Source organism: Ctenopharyngodon idella, chromosome 2, assembly GCF_019924925.1.
Source record: "Ctenopharyngodon idella isolate HZGC_01 chromosome 2, HZGC01, whole genome shotgun sequence".
NCBI classification, from domain to species: Eukaryota; Metazoa; Chordata; class Actinopteri; order Cypriniformes; family Xenocyprididae; genus Ctenopharyngodon; species Ctenopharyngodon idella.
In genome coordinates this window covers 32,788,574-32,816,553 of record NC_067221.1, presented here as the reverse complement: position 1 = coordinate 32,816,553, position 27,980 = coordinate 32,788,574, and the positions used below count along the sequence as shown (strand labels likewise).

The following is a 27,980-nucleotide window of genomic DNA, read 5'->3' as shown; positions in this document are numbered from 1 at the left end:
TGGCTATAAGGCTCAAATGATGTCACTTTGGCTTTGTGATGTCATTTAAAGGAACAGTGCATTATTTATAGATAAAACAAGTTAGTGTGACGGGGGTGGTAAGTCAAACCGATGGACACGCGCAAATCATAATTTAAAAAAGAAATAAGGTTTATTGTGAATGAATATATCTTATGTAAACAGGGACACACATATAATCCTGAAAATAGTATATGTTTGAAAAAAATATATAACTTATTTGGTGATATTTTAGATGGAAATGTCATGTTAATCAACACAGACATGTGAAATTGGCTATGTAATAATGAAAAATGATTAAAAATAGTATGTTAATCTTCAAAAAAAAAAAAAAAAAACATTTTATCATAAATCATGTTAAAAAGAACACTTGAATTAATAACTTTAAGCTTTGGAAACACACTTTGGGACATTTTTTGTGCCTTATGCATCTGATCAAACGTTGTAGAATGACTTGTTTTGTAGAATGACTTGCATTCCAGGCGCTAAATGGGTCGATTCAACACGCGGACACGAAAAACAACCCTCAGCAACAGTGTAAAAGTAGCCCAATTCCGCAGGAAAACCGCGGACTTGGCAACACTGGTTGCTTCAGTACCTTCAGACAAGTTCAGGGGTTTCCCGGAAATCACCCGTTTAACTTACTAAACACAGACTCTGGGTGGCACGTCGTGCATTATAAATAACCTGATACTGTTCGCTTTTTTAGTAGCCTGCAGGAAAAAGTTCTATATTTTGCATGTAAAAATATTATATCTTAAACAATTGCATTCAGTCGTATGGAGCTCATTTATTACAGTAAAAGGCAGACCTCAAACACCAGGTAAACTTTCGACATCTTGTGTACGGTGTACATTTTAGGACTTCCTCACACCTCAGTCATACAACAAAAAGGCGTCATGCCTCAGACTAAAAGGCTTCAGTCATCGGACAAAACGGCATCGCGCCTCAGTCTGAAAGGCTTCAGGTCTCAGGAAAAACGACGTCAGGTGTCAGGTCTCGTACAAGTCAAGTCAAGTCAAGTCACCTTTATTTATATAGCGCTTTTTACAATGTAGATTGTGTCAAAGCAGCTTTACATTGATAACTGGTACATTGTTTGGCTGCACAGCAGCTCTTAAAGAATAGTGTCAATGCAGGCAGATCAAAGCACTGTTGAATATCAAAATGTCAAGTCAAGTGTCCCCAACTAAGCAAGCCAGAGGCGACAGCGGCAAGGAACCCAAACTCCATCAGGTGACATCAGGTGGCAGACAAGTGGCAAATTGGTGTTAAAATGGAGAAAAAAACCTTGGGAGAAACCAGGCTTAGTCGGGGTGCCAGTTCTCCTCTGGCCAACAGTGCTTTGTTACAATTCAGGTTGCTATCATAAGTCCAATAGGATCGCAACATTAAAAGTATTTATTTCAGTTCCATCCAATTGAGGATCGTATTCATCACGCTGGTATGGATGGTTGTTGAGGAACTGTGTCGTGGCTGTCGTGTCGATGAGGCCTTCACAGGGGATGATCTAGTTGACTCAATCTCTGCTGATACTTCAGGGCTGCGTTGTGGTCGTGTCAAGGTGCAGGTCCTTGGTCTCACCTGGATACAAATAGGCATCGAATGAAACAGCCTCAGACCAAAAGGCTTCAGACGAAAAGGCATAGGATGAAACGGACTCAGACTAAAAGGCATCGGGTTTTTTTTTTTTTTTTGTATAGCCTAACTTTCTATTGGCTTTCATCCCATCATAATGCCGTCCTTCAGTTGTTTTTTCTTTACTGTTACAATTCCCAAATTGATGTAAGATGTGTGTGCGTGCATGTTAATTATGTAGAATCTATCTGTTGATGGTATTCATGTAGATTATTTAAAAGAAAAGAAAAGAACAGAACAGAACATGCCGATTTTCACATTGGTCTGCAGAAAAACAGCAACAGGCTGAATGAAAAAGTAAAATGTGACTCTTCCATTCAGGTAGTGGTATTCTATTTTTATTGTTATTGTTATTTTTTATGCATTCCATTTTTATTCTTATGTATTTGTTTCCTTTTTATGTAAAGCACTTTGAATTACCATTGTGTATGAAATGTGCTAAATAAAATTGCCTTGCCTTGCCTAATCGACTCGCTGACAGTAGGTGGCGCTGGAACAGAAGAAATAAAGCCGTTTCCTTGGTAACCTCTGTACACAAAGCAGCTGTGCTTATAACAACGCATTCAAATAGCTCTAAATATTTTTTACCTCTCTTATAAAAATGAACCATAGTTTTACTACAAATAAAACAAAATGGTAATTGTAGTAAACCATGGTAACCACAAATTAACCATGGTTTTGCTACACTATAGTTTATGGTATTTGTAGTAAAATTATTGTTATACAAATAGTAGCCTATCAATCTGACAAAAAAAAAAAAATCATAGTTACACACTTTTGTTATGCAATAGTTTGCAATGCTATTTGCAATATGTTATTTTGCTAACTTCTTATACATGCAAATAAAACTAGTGAATAATACAAATTTACAAAATAATCTCAGTGGGATATGTTTTATACAACTTAATGTAAAATTTAACAGAAAACTGCATGCACGTGACATCACATTGAGGCGGGGCAATTCGCTTCTTTCTAAGTCCGTTTCGTCTGATGCCTTTATGTCTGAGGCCGTTTTGTTTGATGCCTTTTTATCTGAGTCCGTTTCGTCTTGCTCCTACTACATTTCTGGTCCTTTTGTATGTGGTGATTTCGTTGCTTTCTATGGGAGATAAAAAAAACCCCTCAGATTTCATCAAAAATATCTTAATTTGTGTTCTGAAGATGAATGAATGTATTACGGGTTTGGAACGACATGAGTAGGCCTACGACATTAAGTAGGGTGAGTACTTAATGACAAATTTAATTTTTGGATGAACTAACCCTTTAAGCTTTATGAGCTGGATCATGGTTTCTGTAAAAAGCTGAAGATTATGTTTACTTTATACTTTTAAGACGTGTGAAACAACCGCGTTTGCAATGCAGTGCCTGCACTGGGTGCTTTTGCAAAACGTAGCCTAAATGTAAGAAACGTAGATGATGATGCTGATGATGTCGATGATTATTATTATTAACTTAAATTATGATTACAAATTACATTATTTGAATGTGTTTCAATGCATTTTGATCCGCCGGGACGATAGAATGGACGTCATTACGTGAGGACGTAAAAGAACCAGTGAACGGTTTTTGAATCGGTTCATTGAAACGAACTGTCCGAAAGAACCGGTTCGCAGAAAAGAGCCAGACTTCCCATCACTAGTTAAACTCTCCAAACAACTACAGCAGGCTTACAAACGCGCAGGCTCCACATGTGTGATAGCCTACTCTAATTATCTTTTACACCATAAATGGTACAGAGACAAGGCGTGCTCTCTCATTGGATAATCAGTGATGCAGACACGAAAGTGAAAATAAAAGCGAAACAACGCTGGTTCATTTGGGTTAGGTCACTGGATAAGGTTTCCAAGAAATCGCCCGTTTCCGATTTGGGCGGATACTGAAAAACAATGTCTGCGGTTCCGTTCAGTGCGTAGTGAGAAGTATCATCAAGGGAAGAGAGCGTCGGTATCTTTCATCTCATCATACAGTAGATTCAAGACACGTTATAGCTAAATTTAGTGTCATGTAAGTGAACTTTCTTTTATTTATTTGGCATTTATTCAAAAATAAAATATTCAAAAACAAATAGGCCTATAATTGCAAAATTTTATGAGAGATCAGTGCAAACATTTTATTAAGCTACCGTTAATAGGTTATAATCAGTTTTCATGGTATGTTCATTCAAGACTTAATTGTGCAAGTTACACATTTTATTTACAATGTGATTTTTATTTACATTTATTTTTTTAACTACACATTCTAATTATGTGAATATCTGAAGAACTACACTGGTTAATTTGAAGAACTGTTTTTAAAATACATCCCTATTGGCTTTGAAATCTGCAGCAGATAACTGTTCCCATTCAGTCGATCACGTTCGACGTACGTCGGACAGACCAACGAATAGGAATCTCGCTAGAGAGGCCAATCTACTTCGAGTGTAACTACAACGAGCCAATGCACATTGGCATGCAATCATATGCATCAGCTGCTCGCCTCGCAGTGCGGGTATATAATGAGCAGCAGGTGCGTTGCATCTTCAGCTTTTCGCTTCGGAGCCGAACGGTGTTTGTTCCTGTTCTCTACAAGCAAGTGTCTGCTAGAAGACGAGTCAAGCTTTTTGGTTGAATTTCTCTTTTTTTCAAGTGCGGGCGAACAGCACAGCAGCGGGGTCGAAGTTCTCTCTTTATTTTCTGTTTTTTGTTTCGTTTGCCATTATAGAGCAAATAGCTGTTTTGACAACGTCAGAAGGCTGTTCTCACGGCCGGTACGGTGCGCTTCGAGCGCTGAAAGCCGTTTTTACGGCTGGTAAGAGTGAGCGCCTTCAAAGAGAGAAAGAGCACACGACAGGCTGCACACAATCCCTGTCTGTGTTGCTGCGGCCGTTCCCCTGCGTGCTTCAGCACTCTAAAAGAGTAAAGTCCCTAAAAGAGCTTACACAAGTAGAGCTTGCGTCTTTTTAAAGATGACATTCTATTTGTGTGTTTCTGGATGTGGTCGTTTCCTGTCCTCACTGACGGCCATGTCTGGGCGCGTGCTGAAACGATGTTCGTGGGTGGTTCATGTTTTCGTATGAGAACATGATCACGTCGACACGCCGGTCGTGACTCTTCTTTCTCCGGGAAGCTTGAGTCCCCTCTGTTGTTGGCCAGCTGCCGCTTGTATGTAAAAGCACAGCCGCGGGTCTGCCCGACACTCTGGGAGACCGCGGAGATCAGCGAGAGCAAACCTCTCGCTCCTCTGCGTGTCGTGTGCCGTCGAGCTGTCTGGCTGCAGCGCGGGTTGTCACGGCAACCCAGCGCTCGCTCGGCGCTCTAGATGCGCGGTCTCCTTGCCTAATCTCCATTGTAGCGCCCTCTGGTGCACCAGAAGAGGTCTACTTTGGTGAAATGGCTTGGGTGACTTGAGGTTGAGGGGTTCCTTCAGGGAACCAACCCCCTAGGGCCCCTCCCTCTCTAGCACATTACATGCTGTGCAGCTTCTGGATTGGATTGCTGGTCCTTTTCATAGGGGAACCTAGCATTTCATTCAGGGCTCCAGCTGAGGGTCAGATGTCGATTGCAGCATCGGAGAGAGGGCTGTTATGCTCTGGAAATGAGGGTGACGCTGCCCACTGTAATGGTGTGTGCTTATGCTGACTCAGATTCAGAGTTTACAGCCATGCTTTCCCGGGTGTTCCGGATGTGCATGGAAAAACTTGGCAGTATGGAGCTATATTGGTGCCATAAAATATGGAACGCCAAAAGTGTCAAAATCTGCATAAGTGTTTTTTTTTTTTTTTTTTTTTACTCTCTCACTACCCTTATGGGTGGGGTGGCTGTTCACAGACCACACCCACCCTGCATGTGAGGCCAAGGCACTCTTTATGCATGAGGGTAGTTCTGAGCCGGGGTTGAGCTGCGCTTGTTGACTAACCGTGATCAAAGTCACGGCGCAGGCCTTCGGCCAGACGATGTCCACCTCAGTGGTCCAGAAGCGCCCCCCTGGCTTACCTTGCTGAGGTGCAAGAGGTCGTCAAGCTCAACGCTTTCTCGACACTCCCATCTCACAAGGTGGCCTTTTCGGTGACACTGTCGGGGACTGAGCCCAGCAGTTCTCCTCAGTTAGTGGCAGACCGGGGAGCCTCCCCGACAAACCATTGAGTTCCTCGTGGGCCCTCAGTCTGCTCGTTGCCAAGGGTGTCGTCCCCTGCAAAAAAAAAACAAAAAAAAAAACTCCGGCCCAGTCGGAGGAGGGCCGGGTGGTAAATCCTGTTTGTTGAGTTTGTTTCTGTTCTGCCGCTGGTCCAACAGCCAGAGTGGGAGGAGAAAAAGCCTCACCACTCTCATCCCCCTCTTCCTTCGCCAGAGGGCAGCAGCATGCAGTCGAAGGCAACAAAGCCTCTCCTGCGCCCCCTGCCCAACCGTGGAACCAGGTAGGTGTTGCACAGCACAGTCTGACCCCGCTTCGGACCGCCTCGCAGAGAGAGCCTCCCGAGCTGCGTCCCTGTGTTCCACCTCACTGCCTCACTGCGGGTACGCCTGCGGTCCTTTTGATCCCGCTTGTACGGTCTCTGCGAGCCTGGTTAGCGCTCCCCAGTCCGTCTCGCTGGCTCATTCGGACCATCGGGCTCGGCTATGCGATTCAGTTCGCCCGGCGTCCCCCCCAAGTTCAGGGGCGGCGTCCACCTCACTGCAGTGAAGGCTGTCGATGCCCGTGTCTTGCGTGCAGAGATCGCGGTCCTACTGGCGAAGGACGCGATAGAGCCGGTCCCTCCAGCCGATATGAGGTCAGGGTTCTACAGTCCCTACTTCATTGTACCCAGGAAAAGCGGTGGGTTATGACCGATCTTGGACCTGCAAGTTTTGAATCGGAGCCTCCACAAGCTACCGTTCAAAATGCTCACGCAGAAACGCATTTTTGAGTGCATCCGTCCCCAGGATTGGTTTGCAGCGATTGACCTGAAGGACGCGTACTTTCATGTCTCGATTCTTCCACGACACAGGCCATTCCTGCGTTTTGCGTTCGAAGGTCGAGCATATCAGTACAGAGTCCTACCCTTCGGGCTGGTCCTGTCTCCCCGCGTCTTCACGAAGGTCGTGGAGGGAGCCCTTGTTCCCATGAGAGAACAGGGTGTTCGCATCAACTATCTCGACGACTGGCTCATTCTGGCACAGTCCCGGGATCAGTTGTGCGAACACAGGGATTTGGTGCTCAGACACCTCAGCCAGTTGGGTCTTCAGGTCAACTGGGAAAAGAGCAAACTCGCCCCGGTGCAGAGGATCTCTTTTCTCGGTGTGGAGTTGGATTCAGTTGAACAGATAGCACGCCTCACAGAGGAACGTGCTCAGTCGGTGTTGAACTGCCTGAATACGTTCAACGGCAGGACAGCGGTTCCACTGAAAATTTTTCAGAGGCTCCTGGGGCATATGGCAGCCGCAGCGGCAGTAACCCCGCTCGGTCTGCTTCATATGAGGCCGCTTCAACACTGGCTCCACGGCCGGGTCCCGAGATGGGCGTGGCAACGCGGCACGTTCCGGGTGGCAATCACTCAGGAGTGCCGCCAAGCCTTCAGCCTGTGGTCGGACCCCTTGTTTCTTCGGGCAGGAGTGCCCCTAGAGCAGGTGTCCCGGCATGCTGTGGTATTCGCAGATGCCTCTGCCACAGGCTGGGGTGCCACGTACAACCGGCATGCAGTGTCAGGGGTGTGGACGGGCCCCCATCTGCATTGGCACATCAACTGCCTCGAGTTGCTAGCGGTACGCCTTGTTCTGAGCCGCCTCAAAGGGCCGCTACGGGGCAAGCATGTACTGGTCCGTACGGACAACACTGCGACTGTTGCGTACATCAACCGTCAAGGTGGTCTACGCTCCCGTCGCATGTCGCAACTCGCCCGCCATCTCCTCCTCTGGAGTTAGAAGCATCTGAGGTCGCTTCGTGCCATTCATGTTCCCGGTGTGCTCAACCGTGTGGCCGACGAGCTATCACGAGCTGCGCTGCCAGGAGAGTGGCGACTCCACCCCCAGGTGGTCCAGCTGATTTGGAGAGTTCGGAGAGGCTCAGGTAGACCTGTTTGCCTCACCAGAAACCTCCCATTACCAGTTGTTTTACTCCCTGTCCGAGGGAACACTCGGAACAGATGCACTGGCACACAGCTGGCCCCGGGGCCTTCGCAAATATGCGTTTCCCCCAGTGAGCCTACTTGCACAGACCCTGTGCAAAGTCAGGGAGGACGAGGAGCAGGTCCTGCTAGTTGCGCACTATCGCGACAGCCTCTCCCTGGCCCATTCCTCTGAGGAAGGACCTTCTTTCTCAGAGACGGGGCACTCTCTGGCACCCGCGTCCAGACCTCTGGAAACGCCATGTCTGGACCCTGGACGGGATGCGGAGGTTCTAGGTGACTTACCCCCCGAGGTACTTAACACCATCACTTCGGCACGTGCTCCGTCTACGAGACGGGCTTATGCCTTGAAGTGGAACCTGTTCGTCGAGTGGTGTTCTTCTCATCGAGAGGACCCCCGAAGATGCTCGATCGGTGTCGTGCTTTCCTTCTTGCAGCAGGGGTTGGAGCGTAGGCTGTCCCCCTCCACCCTCAAAGTCCATACTGCTGCTATCTCTGCATATCATGACCACATAGATGGCAAGTCTGTTGGTCAGCACGACCTGGTCGTCAGGTTCCTTAGGGGGGCGAGACGGTTGAATCCTCCTCATCCTCCCTCCATACTCTCTAGGGACCATGCTCTGGTGCTGAGAGCACTTCAGATTGCTCCCTTTGAGCCCTTGCAATCAGCAGACTTAAAGATTCTGTCTATGAAGACTTTGCTGCTGGTTGCATTGGCCTCCATCAAGAGGGTAGGGAACCTGCAGTCTTTTTCGGTCGACGAATCGTGCCTAGAGTTCGGGCCGGGTGACGGCCACGTGGTACTGAGACCCCGGCCTGGCTATGTGCCCAAGGTTCCTACCACTCCCTTCAGGGACCAGGTAGTTAGCCTGCAAGCGCTGCCCCCGGAGGAGGCAGACCCAGCCCTGGCTTTGCTCTGTCCAGTTTGTGCTTTGCGACTGTACATAGACAGAACTCAAAGAGCTGGTCTGAGGTCCTGAAGCTTTGTCTGTTACGGAGGCCAGCAGAAGGGAAAGGCTGTCTCCAAGCAGAGGATGGCCCACTGGATAGTGGATGCCATCGCCCTGGCTTACCAAGCTCAGGGCGTGCCCTGCCCGCTCAGGTTGCATGCGCACTCCACGAGAGGCGCCGCATCTTCCTGGGCGCTGGCTCGTGGCGCCTCGCTAACAGACATCTGTTGAGCTGCGGGCTGGGCGACACCTAACACGTTCGCTAGATTCTATAGCCTTCGTGTCGAGCCGGTCTCCTCCCGTGTTCTCACCTCAGGTCAGAGGCACGGAGAGGCCCCGGCTTAGTGTCGGCTTGCTGCGCTTATATGCGCTTTTTCTCCAGAGAGTCCCTACAAGGCAGACCCTGTTGAGTCCTCCGATCTCCCTTCGGCAGCCGACGTGGCGGAGCGTCTGGCGCTAGGCCTATACTCCGTTGTATCCTTGAGAACCGGGTTTAGGCTGGGTACCATATGTGTGACCCTACTGGGATCCCATATGTCTAGTTCCACGGTTGCTCCTAGACGAAGCCTGTGTCTTTCCCTCTGGGAGAACCCCCCTCTCAACGAGTTGGAGTCACCCCAGTTCTTCCATATGTAGTACAGCCTACGGGTTAGTCCATATGTACTTCTCCACATAACTCCTTCGGGGAAGGATGTGGCTTCCGCAGCGTTCCTTTCCCAGCGGAAGGGTACGCTTTCCCAGCGTTATCCAATGGTCTCACTGAGTGGGTTTTGGGGAACAGCAGTGATCAACACTCTCTGTGTTAGCCCTGTCCCACCGTCCGTAGGCAAGGGGGTTCAGGTGGCTTACAACAGAGCGCTGGAAGGGGGCAGCTCCTGTGGCGCTTTGGTAGGGATTCCTATTCGTCGGTCTGTCCGACGTACGTCGAACGTGACTGACTGAATGGGAACGTCTCGGTTACAAAGGTAACCCTCGTTCCCTGAAGGAGGGAACGGAGACGTACGTCCCGTCGCCACAGTCGCTGTACCCCGCTGATGCTGCCACCTATCCGGTTCGGCTCCTCAGCGAAAACCTGAAGATGCAACGCACCTGCTGCTCATTATATACCCGCACTGCGAGGCAAGCAGCTGATGCATATGATTGCATGCCAATGTGCATTGGCTCGTTGTAGTTACACTCTAAGTAGATTGGCTTCTCTAGCGAGATTCCTATTCGTCGGTCTGTCCGACGTACGTCTCCGTTCCCTCCTTCAGGGAACGAGGGTTACCTTTGTAACCGAGACGTTCCTATGAGACAAATTATTTTCCTTTAGGGGGCACACGAGGGCTCGGAAAACCACATTCAAATCTCAGGACGTTTATGTTATTCCGTTGTGATTCTGACTCGTATTTAGACCAGTGCGCGACCAGACCTGACCCACGCCTGCTCAAATAAATGTAGATGCTGTTTTATTAAAACACTGTTTACCTGTTTTAATGTATTATTGCTGATACATAGTATTGTTATCCCTCTATGGTACAGAGTTGCCATACTCATTTCCTTGTTATTCAGAAAAAAATACAATATATTGCACTTTGGGAATTAAAAGGTTAGGCCTTAAGGTTGCCAATGATGTGCTGTTTTTAATTCCCATGAATTTTGAATGTCCCTCAAAAACTCTCTTTCCCACTGTCACCCTCACACGGAAGACACCTGTAGAAGTGCTCCAGAAATTGCTCTATTTACCTCATTTCTAAACATCTCTTCTCAAGGGGGATTTTTTTGCAGCATCTTTGATAAGTAAATTAGAAAGTTTTATTTACAAATCAACTTTGTCTAACATAGTTTTACTGTAAATTGAGAAAATATCCATTTGGCAATGCTGTACCACTATGGAAAAACAGGTATGTTGCCATATGGCAACTCTGTAGCTACCACAGTGGAATTGCAGTAACCTAATGTATTTCCCCATTGGGATTTTTTTTATAGATAGTAGCATCAAGAATATGATTGCTGTTATTTATTTATTTTGAAGTGTTTTTTTTTTTTTTTTTTTTTTTTTTTTTTTTTTTGTAGTATAGTTGTGTTTATGTATAAATAAAATTATTCATTCTTTTCAGAAAATGAATATAGCAATATTTTACGAAAAGGGCAATAGGAAGAGTGCAGTGTTAGCTCTTCCATGTGATGACAGTGAGGATGAGTTAGCCAAATGATAGGGAATGATAGGGATTAAATGATAAGGATCTACTTATTTTTGGTTTGCATGAATTCCAAGTATATAAATTTATCAATTTCTAAAAGAAATGTGCATTTAAATAGAAAAGAAAATCATAATTTTATAGAAAAACTACTTTTTTGACCATTTTCCATTGTGGTACGGAGTTGCCATATAGCAAAGTTTTTCTAAGTTCCCCCCAAAAATCTTTTTTGATTTGCATAATTGAAGCCATTTCATGTAATAAAAACTTATTTGAAAACTTATTTATTTATTTCCTTGAAAATAAATCACAAACCACAGTGGAGCTATATACTATTTTTGGCAGCTGTTACAGAAACATTTTTTACAATAAATATTCTGATTTAAACTTGAGTTTTGAAGTATTAGACAGATTAGATAGCTTCGATATTTGACTACTATTTACAATTACACTAATAATTCTTAATTTCTGATAGGAATGCAAAATCAGTCGGTAGTTAGCCTATTGATATTTTGAATAGAATAACTAGAATAACACAAACCTCTACATTCAATCGCGTTTGCTCCCATTTATTTTTGATCACAGTGTATAGCCTACACATACAAACTTTTAGTCCAAGAGCGCGCACATTAGGAGAAGTATGTATTCACACATTTACCTCATATTTCGTTAGATAGAATAGAACCAAGGCCATAAGCAGGGTTTCATAATTCCAGAGGTCACAAAATGTAGTTTGCTAGGGGTGTTCAAGAAAATTTGTATTTCCTTGGTGTACATATGTGCATTTTAAGACATTTGGAGGCCAAAAAATTGGATAACAATAGCTTTAAAACCATGTCACAACAAATACATACATGCACGCACAGTTTTGAGGCAGCTTTAATAGCATTTTTGGTAATTTCATGACTTAATTTACAACAGAACAACGATGGTGCATGCTAGTTTTTTTTTTTTTGCGCTTTATTTATAATGAAGTAATATACAGCGCGCGTTTGCGCGTGCAATTCTTGAATGCGCGCCGCGAGCACAATATAGCCTAACGGCTAATTGGACAGTCATGTTCATTTTTCTGAGTTTTACTGACATAGCCTGACAACATCTCATCTGACCGCAGTTCACTGTTGTTCAACTGAAGCTCTCTCGTCGTCACCTTTACCATTTCAGCGCTCGTTTGACTTGCGCCTGACGCTGAGGCGAAGTTGGAATGCGCGTCTGAAAAGTATCATGTTTGTTGTAGTCCTAAAGTGACGGTTCTGCGTCTATATAAACGCAATTATAGTCTAGAAAAAAGAGAGACAGAAACACCAGTCGTGAGCGGGGTGGCCAAGCTTAGGCCAATAGTCACGACCAGCACATCCTAGCTCGCCCCTGCATTGATGAGCGCTGTTTGACCGCTGAGCCCGCTGACCGCTCAGATGAGAAGGTCGGTAATCTTGGCGTTGTGCAATATAGCCTATCCGTGCGGCACCAAAGTAGAGTTAATATTAGGCAATTATTTAACAAACTTTATTATAAATACCTCGGAAAAAGAGGTCCGGACTTCGGGGACCTCAATGGTGGGTACGGCACATAGAACCATAATTTCTTAATGACTCGCAGAAAGACGATTCTAATAGTCAGTCAACTGATGGATCAACTGATAATAGTTCCCGGTAAACTTCTTCGTTCTCTCATAAAAAATGCGTCAGTTTATTATATATAATATCAAATGCATTAGGTCACAATATAGTGAGTTTTGAGCAGTAACATTGTATTAATCTCATACTGTCACTCTGAAATAGTGCGGGCTGACTTTCTGAAAAACTCTGCTTGGATTGAGGCGCGTGAAACAGGATCACTAATCCCGGACGGTCTCTAAGCGGGACCGCTAACAGTTAAAGTCAATTTCTGATATTGTTGTTTGTATTGTCATGTTGCCGCGTTTTATTACAAATATATACATATACAAATACTCTAAGTCATTGATCTTCACCCCTTCTAATCAATATGTTATCATGCAAATATCATGCAAATAAATGAACTATTGTAATGAAATCATAACTCTTGTGAAATAATAAAACATGTGGGTTTTAAGAACAGAATTAACTAGGTAAGAATCAGCAAGAAGAACAGGTCTCTGGTGTATGAATGACAATGACTTGCCAGTGAGAATTTCATACTATTTTTGTAGAGATAAAAATGAGGTTTTTAATGGCTAACACAGAATGTAAATTATACAATATATTTGAGAGTCCATAAAGAATTAATTGTTTTGAGGTATGTTGTGTCTGCAGGTTTTTACACATTGTTTACAGCAACCAAATTATTATTTTCCCCCTTCAGCAAACAGGAAGAGCTAGAGAGAGCCAGCATGTCTAATGCCAGACTAACGCCTTCACCCATTTGTTTGGTGGAGAATGTGAACGGATCACTCTGCGTCTGTAAGGATGCCATTGAGTTCCTGAGTAGGATCAGTGAGCCAGTGGTTGTAGTGTCTGTGGTGGGACTCTACCGTACAGGGAAGTCCTACCTTATGAACCGCCTGGCAGGACAACAGTCAGGTGAGAGAACTGTCTAGACACGCCAACCTAATGTGTGAATATTAGCTACGTCATGCTAATAATATTAATAAAAACTGTAATTGTCTCAGGCTTTGCTCTCGGTAACACTATTGAGTCGAAAACCAAAGGCATCTGGATGTGGTGTGTCCCTCACCCCTATAAAGAAGGACACACTCTGGTGCTGCTGGACACAGAGGGACTCGGTGATGTGGACAAGGTGAGGACAAGGAGCTGTTGACTTATTAATATTGTTATATGGTGGATTCTTTGATTTTAAAGACATTGTGTTTCAGGGAGACTCTAAGAATGACGGCTGGATTTTCTGTCTGGCTGTTCTGCTCAGCAGCACTCTGGTGTACAACAGCCATGGCACCATCGATAACAATGCAGTGGAAAAGCTGCAGTATCCTTTAACCTGCAACGTAACCCACTTCTTTTTTCAAATTTACAAACATACACTTTGTAAGATGATGTTATTTCTCAATGTGCTGCAGCTATGTTAGTGAGCTCGCTGAAAAGATCAAGATTGAATCGGTAGAAGCAGCAGAAGAGGAAATTCAAAATATGTGATTTTTTTCCCATCATTCATCTGTGTGGTTAGAGATTTCACCTTGGAACTGGTAATTGATGGAAAGAAAGTGACCGAGGACGAGTACCTTGAGTTTGCCCTCCAGCTGAAGAAAGGTATTTTAGACAGACATACTGTAAACATCAAGCACCAGTATGTGAATGTAAATTAATAGTCAGTAAATACACTGCTCAAAAAAATTAAAGGAACACTTTTTAATCAGAGAATAGCATCAAGTCAGTTAAACTCCTGGGATATTGATGTGGTCAGTTAAGTAGCAGAGGGGGTTGTAAATCAGTTTCAGCTGCTTTGGTGTTAATGAAATCAACAACAGGTACACTAGATGGGCAACAATGAGACAACCCCCAAAACAGGAATGGTTTTACAGGTGGAGGCCACTGACATTTTTTTCCCTACTCATCTTTTCTGACTGTTTTTCACTAATTTTGCATTTGCCTAGGGTCAGTGTCACTATTGGTAGCATGAGGCGATACCTGGACCCTACAGAGGTTGCACAAGCAGTCCAACTCCTCCAGGATGGCACATCAATACGTGCCATTGCCAGAAGGTTTGCTGTGTCTCCCAGCACAGTCTCAAGAGCATGGAGGAGATTCTAAGAGACAGGCAGTTACTCTAGGTGAGCTGGACACAGCCTTAGAAAGTCCTTAACCCATCAGCAGGACCGGTATCTGCTCCTTTGTGCAAGAAGGAACAGGATGAGCATTGCCAGAGCCCTACAAAATGACCTCCAGCAGGTCACTGGTGTGAATGTCTCTGACCAAACAATCAGAAACAGACTTCATGAGGGTGGCCTGACATCCTCTAGTGGGCCCTGTGCTCACTGCCTGGCACCATGGAGCTCGATTAGCATTTGCCATTGAACACCAGAATTGGCAGGTCTGCCACTGGCACGCTGTGCTTTTCAGATGAGAGCAGGTTCACCCTGAGCACATGTGACAGACAGGTTTGGTGGTGGGTCAGTGATGGTCTGGGAAGGCAGTGATGGTCTGGGGACGCATAGACCTCTACAGGCTAGAAAATGGCACCCTGACTGCTATTAGGTATCGTGATGAAATCCTTGGACCCATTGTCAGACTCTACGCTGGTGCAGTGGGTCCTGGGTTCCTCCTGGTGCACAACAATGCCCGGCCTCATGTGGCGAGAGTATGCAGGCAGTTCCTGGAGGATGAAGGAATTGATACCATTGAATGGCCCCCAAGCTCGCCTGAACTAAATCCAATAGAACACCTCTCTGGGACATTATGTTTCAGTCCATCTTTCAGTCCATCCGACGCCGCCAGGTTGCACCTCAGACTGTCCAGGAGCTCAGTGATGCCCTGGTCCAGATCTGGGAGGAAATGCCCTATTGAGATCTGACGTGTTTTCAAAGTGTTCCTTTAATTTTTTTGAGCAGTGTATTAACAACAACCAAAAAAATAAAATAAAAATGACAATCTTCTTTGGTAAAATATGTTATTTTCTCCTAAAAACCTCATTTAGGTGTAAATAAGAAAATCAGCGACTACAACCTGCCCCAGTCAATGCATCCGAACCTATTTCCCATCCCAGAACTGTTTCGTGTTCCCATCTCCAGCCTTGCCTGAAAACATGACACACTTAGAAAGCTTGCAAGAACAGGACCATGTACCAGACTTTCTGGAGGTCATAGGTCGTTTTTGTGACCACATCTTTCACAAGAGTTTTGTGAAAACACTGAAAGGAGGACACAGAGTTACTGGCAAATGTGAGTGTTTTACCAATTTAACAGTTATTGGGACATTCAAACTTCAGAGTGCAAACTTCAGACCCATACGCCTTTATCCCCCGAGTTCACAGACAAGGCTTAATCCTAGTCCCAGACTAAAATGCATTATGTTTTAACTAAAAGCAACTTGCACTGACTTGTCTTAAAATATGTCAATGCCATTGTTTTGTTTCAAGATGCACACCAGTAATGTTTTTTATAAGGCATGTTTATAAAAGCGACTTTACTGTCCTAATTGAACTAAGGCCTAATGAAACCAGTGAAACCAGGGCTACATTTAAAAAGGTAAGTATATTGATGTGTTTGTGTGTGTCGTCAGTGCTCGGGAATCTGGTGCAGATTTATGTGGATACAATCAGCAGTGGGAAGGTGCCCTGTCTGGACAATGCAGTGATTACTCTGGCAAAACTAGAGAACCAGGCAGCTGTTCAAGAAGCTTTGAAAGTGTGTCAGAGTGGGATGGAAGAGGTAAGACACAGTCAATTTCATATATTTAGTAAGTGCTGTTACTCAGCAAACTGGACTTTAAAGCTGCCTGTTAATATAATGATTTGATTAATATAATATTAATTGAAATTATACATACAGGTCACTTACAGCAGGCAATAGTTTAAAACATCATGTTATCCATTTAACATGATAATATTTAGTAAATAAATAAAGCTCTGGATGTGTCAAATTCACAGTTATTCTTTTTTTTACTGAACAGTTTTAATTTAGGTACTTTCATTTAATTGTTACATCCATTCAGTGACAAAGCATGCTGTTCTTTGCAGGTGAAGAACAAGTTCCCAGTAAGTGTGGATGATATTTCCTCAGAGCACCAGAAGTTCAGCAGACTGGCCACTGCTGAGTTCATGAAACGCTCCTTTAAAGATGAAAAAGGAGAATACCTAATAAAACTGGTCGTGAGTTTCACATGCACAATTATGTGCACACTCATAATAATGCAGCTATATTCTTAAATATGCAAAGGCTTGTAATTAACCATATGCATTATTTAATGATTTAGTTTAAGTATTTAAATATTGTCCTTGTGTTTGTGGGAAAAAATTATCTTTTTATTTTAGGAACGTTGGAGGGGGACAAGTACACTGCGTTCCAAATTATTATGCAAGTGACATATCAGTAAGATTTCAGTACAATAAACATTCAGATTTTATTTTTTTTAAGAAAATGTTTGTTTGTTTATTTATCCATGCCTTTTTAGATAACTGGTATCAATCTCAGACAAAATAATTTCCCAGGTCTATGGAAACCCTACTTAGAGGTTGTTCCACATTATTAAGCAAGTCACAGTTCTCATGCAATATGGGGAGGAAGAAAGATCTTTCTGAAGATGAAAAGCATGAAATGGTGCAATGTTGTGCAAAAGGCATGAAAACAACTAATATTGTGTGAAAACTGAATGGAGATTATCGAATTATCATAAGATTTGTGAGTGATTTAGAGCACAGCAGAAATCGGTCAGATAAAGGCTTATTAATGAAGGTTCCTGTCAAAAAAATGAATTGTATTAAAAGGGCAGCTATAAAAAAAGTGTATGGTTATTTATTCCTTAACCAGTAACTCAGCTAGTATAACAGGCTTTTTCCAGTGTTTATATGTGTACTGTGTGTGTGTGTGTGTGTGTGTGTGTGTATGTTTAGGAAAACATAGATGTACACAATGTAGGCCTTTGGATAGAGAATGAGATGGCGTCAGAGAGAAAGTGCAGAGATCTGCTGAAGAATTTATTCTCTGACATGAATAAACGGCTGCAGAATGGAAAGTACAGTCAGTCTGGAGGATATGAACTCTACTGCAGAGACAGAGACGCCATCGTTGAGCAGTACCGCAGAGAACCCAACAAAGGTGTATCGGTGAGGACACGTTCTGTGTGTTTTCATTAAATGGAGTACACATAGGGTTATGAGTATTTCTATGAATGTGCTCTAATATACTGTATTATATGCAGGCTGAGGCTGTGCTGAATGAGTTTCTGAATGAGCGAGGAGCTGAAGCAAACTGCATCCTCTACACAGATACAAAACTCACTGAAAACGACAGAAAGATTCAAGGTAAATCTTTATCAACCTCTTGAATATTTGTAATTCATTAGGCTGTTTTATCCTGGACACACCCTTGGGTGAAAACTCAAGATCTGCGAAAGTTAACTTCGCAAAGGCCTTAAGAATAGACTGACCAAATATGATGTTGATCTGATTAATGCTGTTGGAGGAGTTTGTTAAAGTACAACTTCTGGAAATGGCAAAAACTGCAAAAATTTTGCAGAGAAAATTCAAAATATCTCACTTCCTGTTGGGTTTTCAGATTTTGCACCCAGGGACTTTCTTGTAGGTACTGGGTTGTTACATGTGTCTACCGAACGGCGCTTAATTTAAATTTTGTAGGTGGCGCTATCGAGCCATTTTACCACACCTAATTTTGAAACCCATATCACACGTAAATTTTCACCACTTGCAAAGTTTCATGAGTTTTCGAGCATGTTTAGGCCCTCAAAAATGCACTTCATTTCGGAGAAGAAGAATAATTGACTGAGCAATTACAATAGGGTCCTCACACCATCGGTGCTCGGGCCCTAATAAATAACCCTTCCATGCAAATCACTGTTATATTACAAATGAATTCATTTACAGTTATAGCTTATAAAACACAATCATCTGTAGGTTCTTATTTAATAAGATTATATTTAGCTTATTACTGAGTAATGTCCTAATTCTCATTCTTACAGTATACTGTACACAAAAATTATGTAGGCTACTGTGTTGCTGGTGATTGGAAAATTCATAGATTTAAGCATGTAGTTAGACACAAGTTTGCCTGTATTTAGTAGACCTTCATTTCACATGCTGTTTGTGTTTGAACTAAGCAAATAAATATAGTATACAATAGGATAAAAATGACAAATTATTGTCATGGTTTTTGCCACAAAATACATACCTGCGTTTTCCAGACATGGAACCTTACGCTGTGGATCGCCTCTTCTAAAACCTCAGCAAGATTCCCCAGAGCTGTCAGGAAACACAGCTCCATAGTTCAGTTGGTCATTTGTTTTTTTCCATTGATTATTAGTTCTCAAAAGAGATTCCAAACTTTTATAAATTTGTGCTCTATAAGGGTTTCTAAGGCAGCACATGTTCCACAAGGCACTTTCTCACCGCAAAGAAATGGAGCAGACAGCAGCGGGGCAGGTTATACCGCAGTCAGAAAAAGACTTTGTCACTTTCTTTTGACTCCTAACATCAATGAGTTCATAATTGTCCTTCTATTAGAGAGTGACAGGCAAATGCTAATCCTGCTATCAAAATCAATAGTGAAAAGTTTCCAGTAATCTTGTTACAGATAATCATGATTACGTCAAGATAGACCTGGATTCAATTTCTGATGAATTCATGTTATGCGAGAAGGAATTTCCAACACTTTTAGACACAAGTCAGCCCATGCTGACCCCTGTTCACCACCGAAAGCACCAACAGTGGGCATGTGAGCATCAGAACTGGACCACGGAGCAATGGAAAAAGGTGGCCTGGTCTGATGAATCACGTTTTCTTTTACATCATGTGGATGGCCGGGTGCGTGTGCGTCACTTACCTGGGGAACACATGGCACCAGGATGCACTATGGGAAGAAGGCAAGTCAGCGGAGGCAGTGTGATGCTTTGGGCAATGTTCTGTTGGGAAACCTTGGGTCCTGCCATCCATGTGGATGTTACTTTGACACGTACCACCTACCTAAGCTTTGTTGCAGACCATGTACACCCTTTCATGGAAATGTATTCCTTGGTGGCTGTGGCCTCTTTCAGCAGGATAATGTGCCCTGCCACAAAGCAAAAATGTTTCAGGAATGGTTTGAGGAGCACAACGAGTTTGAGGTGTTGACTTGGCCTCCAATTTCCCCAGATGTCAATCCAATCGAGCATCTGTGGGATGTGCTGAACAAACAAGTCCGATCCATGGAGGCCCCACCTCGCAAACTTACAGGACTTAAAGGATCTGCTGCTAACATCTTGGAGCCAGATACCACAGCACACCTTCAGAGGCCCATGCCTCGACGGGTCAGGGCTGTTTTGGCAGCAAAAGGGAGACCAACACAATATTATGGAGGTGGTCATTATGTTATGCCTGATCGGTGTATGATCCCTGATAATAATGTAAGCTCTAGTACTGACTCCTGGTCATTTACACTCTTGTGTCAGTATCATTAATACACACTAACCCATTTTTCATCCATTGATTCTTCATTTACTTTACCATTTAAGTCTGTATTTTTATACCAGTGTTATGGCTATTAAAGTCACCACATCATACAACTTTGTCCCCACTATCAACTCTTCTAACTTTTCTTCTTGTAATATTTTACACAGGTTAAAGAAGTTAATCACCTTGAATCTACTTTTATCAGTTCAGATTTCTACAATAATTGCTTTATCATTAATACTTATTTCTCTAAACCTCACTCCTTGTTCAATAAAAGTTACTCCTCCTCCTCCAGTTCCTCTTTACCTATCTTTCCGTATTCCTTCATAACCTTGAATTTTAAAATCAAGATGCGGTTTTAGCAGGCACGTGCACAAGGTAGGGCTCAACCTGTGCAGAGCACATGCCCTTTTTGTCCTTACACTCCGAAGTGCCCTTTTTTTGGAGATGTTTTATTTTATTTATTTTCTTCAATAAATCAATGCTATTGGTCACCCTTTACGTCTGTCTGTCTGATTTACAAATATATTTAGCCAATTAAAGGTATTAAAAAGAGCTTGTGACAGAATCTTTTTGGATCAGCTCAAACTGTCAGTCAAACCTCTTAACTCCGCCCCCTGAGTGCAGCAAACTGAAGTTCCACAGCAGACGCAGCTGAACGTCTTGCAACGGTAAATAAATATCTTGTTGTTTGAGTAAGTACAACGTTGTCTTTACGGAAGAAACACTAGTATGTCTATAAAGGCTCATATTTTATGCATTTGAGGCCTGAGACCGGACCGGCGGCGGAGAGAGAGGGAGGGGGCTAGCATTTGCCAGCTAAGTTAGTCATAGCCAATACTCTACAAATAGCCTTAAATAGCCTGTGCATACAGTAGTATTACATCTTTTATAAATTGAGATTTTGGCCAAACGTATTTTACAACAGGAAAAACTGAGCGCTCATAACCTATTGATGATGACTTAGCCTAATGTGATGCCGTCGTTTTAATGACGGACAAATTGCACATTTGCACACATTCGAAGGTCAAAAACCCGGCGTGACTGCATTTGAGTTTGACACAAAGCGAGTGATCCTCGTCAGCTAGGTAAAATATATTTCTAAGAAATTTCTTATTTGATTTATGATGGCTATCTGCTGATACACTTAATTTATTAACATTTAATCATATTATATATGGTCACACAGTATGGTTAAGTATGGTTAATGTTTAAGATGTTAATATGCATGTATTTGCTCACTAGATAATCTTTTTTAATATAGTAGCCTATACTCCCCGCTCGTCTTCACATGTATAAACATAGTAAAACATGGTTTTACTACAGTACTGTTGTAGTAACTATAAAACATTACAGAATCATCAGGTCACTGTGCTTCTTTATATTTTATCATGCAGAATGCAGAATTTAATGTGTGTGGACTTTTCAGTTTCAGCACATGCCCCTCAAAAGGTCTGTGCACGGCCCTGGGTTTTAGACATGTTTCTTGAAGACATATGACCTTTGGCTTCTGTTACAAGTTTTCAATACATTTTTTTAATTCTTGTCTATTTGCTAAAAGGATTCTTGCGTTCAACTGAATTCTCAAAACATATTATATACCTTTCCCATTGGTTCACCTCTCTTTAACCAGGTGCTCTTAATATATACACCGCAGTGTCAGAGCGCCACCCAATGGACAAAACACACATTGCTTTAAAATGGCTCCAACTTTTTTTTTTTTTTTTCTCGGTGAACTAACACTTTAAGCTTTATGAGCTGAATCATTGTTTCTGTAAAAAGTTGAAGACTATATTCACTTATACCTTTAAAACGTGTGAAACAACCGCGTTTGCACATCAGTGCCGGGTGCTTTTGCAAATCGTAAATGTAAGAAAATTATCCAAGATGATGATGCTGCTGATGATGACGATGATTATTATTTAACTGAAGTTATAATTTCAAATTACTTTATTTGAATGTGTTTTAATGCATTCCAACGGGACGACAGAATTGACGTCATTACGTGAGGACGTAAAAGAACCGGTTCGCAGAAAAGAGCCAGACTTCCCATCACTAGTTTAAAACATCGTTCATAAACTCTCCAAACAACTACAACAGGCTTACAAATGCGCAGGCTCCCCATGTGTGATACTTTATTATCTTTTACACGATAAATGGTACAGAGACGAGGCGTGCTCTCTCATTGGAGAATCAGTGGTGCAGACACGAAAGTGAAAATAAAAGCAAAACAACGCTGGTTGGGTTAGGCCACTGGATAAGATTTCCAAGAAATCACCCGTTACTCTGCTATAAATCGATTTGGGCGGACAAAACAACCCCGTCCACGGTTCCGTTCAGTGCGTAGTGAGAAGTATCATCAAGGGAAGAGAGCGTCGGTATCTTTCATCTCATCATACAGTAGATTCAAGACACGTTATAGCTAAATTTAGTGTCATGTAAGTGAACTTTCTTTTATTTATTCGGTATTTATTCAAAAATAAAATATTCACAAACAAATAATTGCAAAATATTACGAGAGATCAGTGCAAACTTTTTTGTATTAAGCTACCGTTAATAGGTTGAAATCAGTTTTCATTATATGTTCATTCAAGACTTAATTATGCAAGTTAGGCTCACACATTTTATTTACAGTGTGATTTTTATTTACATTTAATTTTTAACTACACATTCTAATTATGTGAATATCTGAAGAACTACACTGGTTAATTTGAAGAACTGTTTTGAAAATACATCCCTATTGGCTTTGAAATCTGCAGCAGATAAATAACTGTTCCTATGAGACAAAAATTATTTTCCTTTAGGGTGCGCACGAGGGCTTGGAAAACCACATTCAAATCTCAGGACGTTTATGTTATTCCGTTGTGATTCTGACTCGTATTTAGACCAATGCGTGATCAGACCTGACCCACTCCTGCTCAAATAAATGTAGATGCTGTTTTATTAAAACACTATTTACCTGTTTCAATGTATTATTGCTGATATATAGGCCTATTATTATTATTAATAATAGAATATTATAATATTTTCATATAATTGTAAGCCTATTATGATGTGGCAATGATGTCAAATGGCTAGATGAATGTGGGCAGTAATTGTTGCCACTAGTCATAAAAGTCTTAAACTTGATGTTTTTTTTTTTGTTTTTGTTTTTTTAATAAGCCATGTACAATTGCAACTGCATATCATCAAATATGTATTTAATGATCAAATGTTTATTTTGTGATTTAATAAGACCTATATGGTGCTATTATTATACATTCAAACATACATACATACATACATTATTATACATATATTATACATATACAAATACTCTACGTCAGGGTTTCCCAATCTCATTCTTGGAGCCTCCCCAGCACTGCACATTTTGCATGTCAACTTTGTCTGACACACCCATTTAAGGTCTTGGAGTCTCGACTAATGAGCTGATGATCTGAATCAGGTGTGTTTGATTAAGGAGACATGGAAAACATGCAGTGTTGGGGAGGCTCCAGGAATGTGTTTGGGAACCCCTTGCTCTAAGTCATTGATCTTTACCCCTTCAAATCAATATGTTATCATGCGAATATCATGCAAATAAATGAACTATTGTAATGAAATCATAATTCTTGTGAAATAATAAAGCATGTGAGTTTTAAGAACAGAATTATATAGCTAAGAATCAGCAAGAAGAACAGGTCTCTGGTGTATGAATGACAATTGCTGTGTTCAAAATCGCCCCCTATACCCTCATTCACTATTCCCTACATTACTCCACTAATATAGTCCACTTGAAGGAGTGAATGAAATGAGTGAGTGAATTCGGACACTGAGTGAACCGGAAGGGCTGCCGATCTCGCATAGTTTGTGCTTGCTATTTAATAATCATTTGAAATGTAGCAAACTGGCAGCCCTAGTAGTAATGAATATGTATGTTAAACTCTGCCATGAAAACTAGCATGTACAAACCACTATGGTTTCGGACACCACTACAAATGGCTGTCCCCTCAAATAGTGCCCTATTTAAGGGTATAGGGGGCGATTTCGGACACAGCCAATGACTTGCCAGTAAGCATTTCATACTATTTTTGTAGAGATAAAAATTAGGTTTTTAATGGCTAACACAGAATATATTTGAGAGTCCATAAAGAATTAATTGTTTTGAAGTGCGTTGTGTTTTTAAACATTGTTTACAGCAAACAAATTATTACTTTTCCCCTTCAGCAAACAGGAAGAGCTAGAGAGAGCCAGTATGTCTAATGCCAGACTAATACCTTCACCCATTTGTTTGGTGGAGAATGTGAACGGATCACTCTGCGTCTGTAAGGATGCCATTGAGTTCCTGAGTAGGATCAGTGAGCCGGTGGTTGTAGTGTCTGTGGTGGGACTCTACCGTACGGGGAAGTCCTACCTTATGAACCGCCTGGCAGGACAACAGTCAGGTGAGAGAACTGTCTAGACACGCCAACTTAATGTGTGAATATTAGCTACATCATGCTAAAAACTGTAACTGTCTCAGGCTTTGCTCTCGGTAACACTATTGAGTCGAAAACCAAAGGCATCTGGATGTGGTGTGTCCCTCACCCCTATAAAGAAGGACACACTCTGGTGCTGCTGGACACAGAGGGACTCGGTGATGTGGACAAGGTGAGGACAAGGAGCTGTTGACGTATTAATATTGTTATATGGTGGATTCTTTGATTTTAAAGACACTGTGTTTCAGGGAGACTCTAAGAATGACGGCTGGATCTTCTGTCTGGCTGTTTTGCTCAGCAGCACTCTGGTGTACAACAGCCGCGGCACCATCGATAACAATGCAGTGGAAAAGCTGCAGTATCCTTTAACCTGCAACGTAACCCACTTCTTTTTTCAAATTTACAAACATACACTTTGTAAGATGCTGTTATTTCTCAACGTGCTGCAGCTATGTTACTGAGCTCGCTGAAAAGATCAAGATTGAATCGGTAGAAGCAGCAGAAGAGGAAGAGGAGGATTCAAAATATGTGATTTTCTTTCCATCATTCATCTGGGTGGTTAGAGATTTCACCTTGGAACTGGTAATTGATGGAAAGAAAGTGACCGAGGACGAGTACCTTGAGTTTGCCCTCCAGCTGAAGAAAGGTATTTTAGACAGACATACTGTAAACATCAAGCACCAGTATGTGAATGTAAATTAATAGTCAGCAAATATTAACAACAACAAAAATGTTGACACAATCTTCTTTGGTAAAATGTGTTATTTTCTCCTAAAAACCTCATTTAGGTGTAAATAAGAAAGCCAGCGACTACAACCTGCCCCGTCAATGCATCCGAACCTATTTCCCATCCCGGAACTGTTTCGTTTTCCCATCTCCAGCCTCAAATGAAAACATGACACGCTTAGAAAGCTTGCAAGAACGGGACCTTGTACCAGATTTTCTGGAGGTCACAGGTCGTTTTTGTGACCACATCTATCACAAGAGTTTAGTGAAAACACTGAAAGGAGGACACAGAGTTACTGGCAAATGTGAGTGTTTTACCCAATAATGTAATTTATTGGGACATTTTAGTGTTCAGAGTGCAAACTTCAGACCCATACGCTTTTATCTCCCGGTTTCACAGACAAGGCTTAAGCCTAGTCCCAGACTAAAATGCATTATTGTGCTGTTTTAACTAAAAGCAACTTGCACTGACTTCTCTTAAAATATGTCAATGCCATTGTTTTGTTTCAAGATGCACACCAGTAATGTTTTTATAAGGCATGTTTATAAAAGCAACTTTAATGTCATAATTGAACTAAGGCCTAATCCTGGCTTAATCTAAGCCCTCTCAGTGAAACCAGGTCTACATTTAAAAAGGTAAGTATATTGATGTGTTTGTGTGTGTCGTCAGTGCTCGGGAATCTGGTGCAGATTTATGTGGATACAATCAGCAGTGGGAAGGTGCCCTGTCTGGACAATGCAGTGGTTACTCTGGCAAAACTAGAGAACCAGGCAGCTGTTCAAGAAGCTTTGAAAGTGTATCAGAGTGGGATGGAAGAGGTAAGACACACTCAATTTCATATATTTAGTCAGTGCTGTTACTCAGCAAACTGGACTTTACTTATCTAAAGCTGCCTGTTAATAATGATTTGATTAATATAATGTTAAATGAAATTATACATACAGGTCACTTACAGCAGGCAATAGTTTAAAGCATCATGCATCAAGCATCCATTTAACATGATAATATTTAGTAAATAAATAAAGCTCTGGATGTGTCAAATTCACAGTTATTCTTTTTTCTTTTTTAACTGAACAGTTTTAATTTGGGTACTTTAATTGTTACATCCATTCAGTGACAAAACATGCTGTTCTTTGCAGGTGAAGAACAAGTTCCCAGTAAGTGTGGATGATATTTCCTCAGAGCACCAGAAGTTCAGCAGTCTGGCCACCGCTGAGTTCATGAAACGCTCCTTTAAAGATGAAAAAGGAGAATACCTAATAAAACTGGTGGTGAGTTTCACGTGCACAATTATGTGCACACTTATAATAATGCAGCTATATTCTTAAATATGCAAAGGCTTGTTAATTTAACAATTATGCATTATTTTAAATTATATTTAGCTGAAGTATTTGAATACTGTCCTTGTGTGTGTGGGAAAAAATTATCTTTTTATTTTAGGAAAGTTGGAGGGGGACACATACAGTTATTTATTCCTTAACCAATAACTCAGCTAGTATAACAGACTTTTTCCCATGTTTATATGTGTGTGTATGTTTAGGAAAACATAGATGTACACTATGTAGGCCTTTGGAAAGAGAATGAGATGGCGTCAGAGAGAAAGTGCAGAGATCTGCTGAAGAATTTATTCTCTGACATGAATAAACGGCTGCAGAATGGAGAGTACAGTCAGTCTGGAGGATATGAACTCTACTGCAGAGACAGAGACGCCATTGTTGAGCAGTACCGCAGAGAACCCAACAAAGGTGTATCGGTGAGGACACATTCTGTGTGTTTTTATAAAATGGTTCTTTGAGTACACATAGGGTTATGTCTACGAATGTGCTCTAATATACTGTATTATATGCAGGCTGAGGCTGTGCTGAATGAGTTTCTGAATGAGCGAGGAGCTGAAGCAAACTGCATCCTCTACACAGACAAAAAACTCACTGAAAACGACAGAAAGATTCAAGGTAAATCTTTATCAACCTCATGAATATTTGTAATTCATTAGGCTGTTTCATCCTTGAGCATTGGGAATTGAGTTTGGTTTCCATTTCATATGCATTTTTTCAAATTCTTACTTAAGAGCATCTCTAAGGAGGAGTTCAGATCCTGGAGGTTTAGTATTAGAATCATGTTTCACATCATTTCTCTCTTTTTTTATCTTGACTGACAGAGGAGAAGGAGAAGAATGCTCTGCTGGAACAGAAGTCTAAAGAGGAAGAGGAGAAACGCATTGAGAGTGAACGGATGTGGGTGGCAGAAAAAGAGCGGCTAGATGATCAAATGAGGCAGATGAAGGAGAAGTTCAAACAGGAGATGGAGCAGCAGCAGCAGGAGATGGACAGAGCCATTGAGAGCAAACTGAAGGAGCGGGAGGAGCTGCTAAACAAAGGCTTTAGGGAGAAAGCTGATCTTCTGAATGAAGAGATAAACAATCTTAAAAAAGAAAAGGAAGAGAAAAGTTCTACCGGTTTTATGAAGGAATATGTGATGCCTATTGTTGGAGCTGTTTCAGACGTCCTTCCTGCCATCCTCCAATACAAGGTGCTGATGAAAGGACTCAAAAAATAATAAATAACCCTTTCATGCAAATCACTGTTATATTACAAATGAATTCATTTATAGTTATAGCTTATGAAACACAATCATCAGTAGGTTCTTATTTAATAACATTATATTTAGCTTATTACTGAGTAATGTCCTAATTGTCATTCTTACAGTATACTGTACACAAACATTATGTAGGCTACTGTGTTGCTGGTGACTGGAGAATTCATAGATTTAAGCATGTAGTTGTTGCTGTTTTTAGTAGACCTTCATTTCACATGCTGTTTGTGTTTGAACTAAGCAAATAAATAGGATAAAAACAACAAA

At 41.9% G+C, this 27,980-nt stretch overlaps 1 protein-coding gene and 1 pseudogene across 3 annotated transcripts; both read left to right on the top strand.

Moving 5' to 3' along the window:
* The first annotated feature begins 675 nt into the window (after positions 1 to 675).
* Positions 676 to 20,565, top strand: LOC127506452 (guanylate-binding protein 1-like; annotated as a pseudogene).
* LOC127506408 (guanylate-binding protein 1-like) lies at positions 3,519 to 27,980 on the top strand. 3 transcript variants are annotated; one of them, XM_051882880.1, is made up of 11 exons: positions 3,519 to 3,660; positions 24,144 to 24,361; positions 24,439 to 24,566; positions 24,643 to 24,752; positions 24,844 to 25,040; positions 25,183 to 25,425; positions 25,791 to 25,939; positions 26,261 to 26,392; positions 26,662 to 26,874; positions 26,971 to 27,073; positions 27,280 to 27,980. In XM_051882880.1, the coding sequence occupies exons 2-11, from the start codon at positions 24,172 to 24,174 to the stop codon at positions 27,675 to 27,677; spliced, it is 1,863 nt and encodes a 620-aa protein (XP_051738840.1). In that variant the 5' UTR covers positions 3,519 to 3,660; positions 24,144 to 24,171; the 3' UTR covers positions 27,678 to 27,980. The 3 variants fall into 3 exon arrangements, with proteins under 3 accessions (XP_051738840.1, XP_051738849.1, XP_051738830.1); XM_051882889.1 differs by lacking the exon at positions 3,519 to 3,660 and adding an exon at positions 17,714 to 17,798; XM_051882870.1 differs by lacking the exon at positions 3,519 to 3,660 and adding an exon at positions 22,150 to 22,375.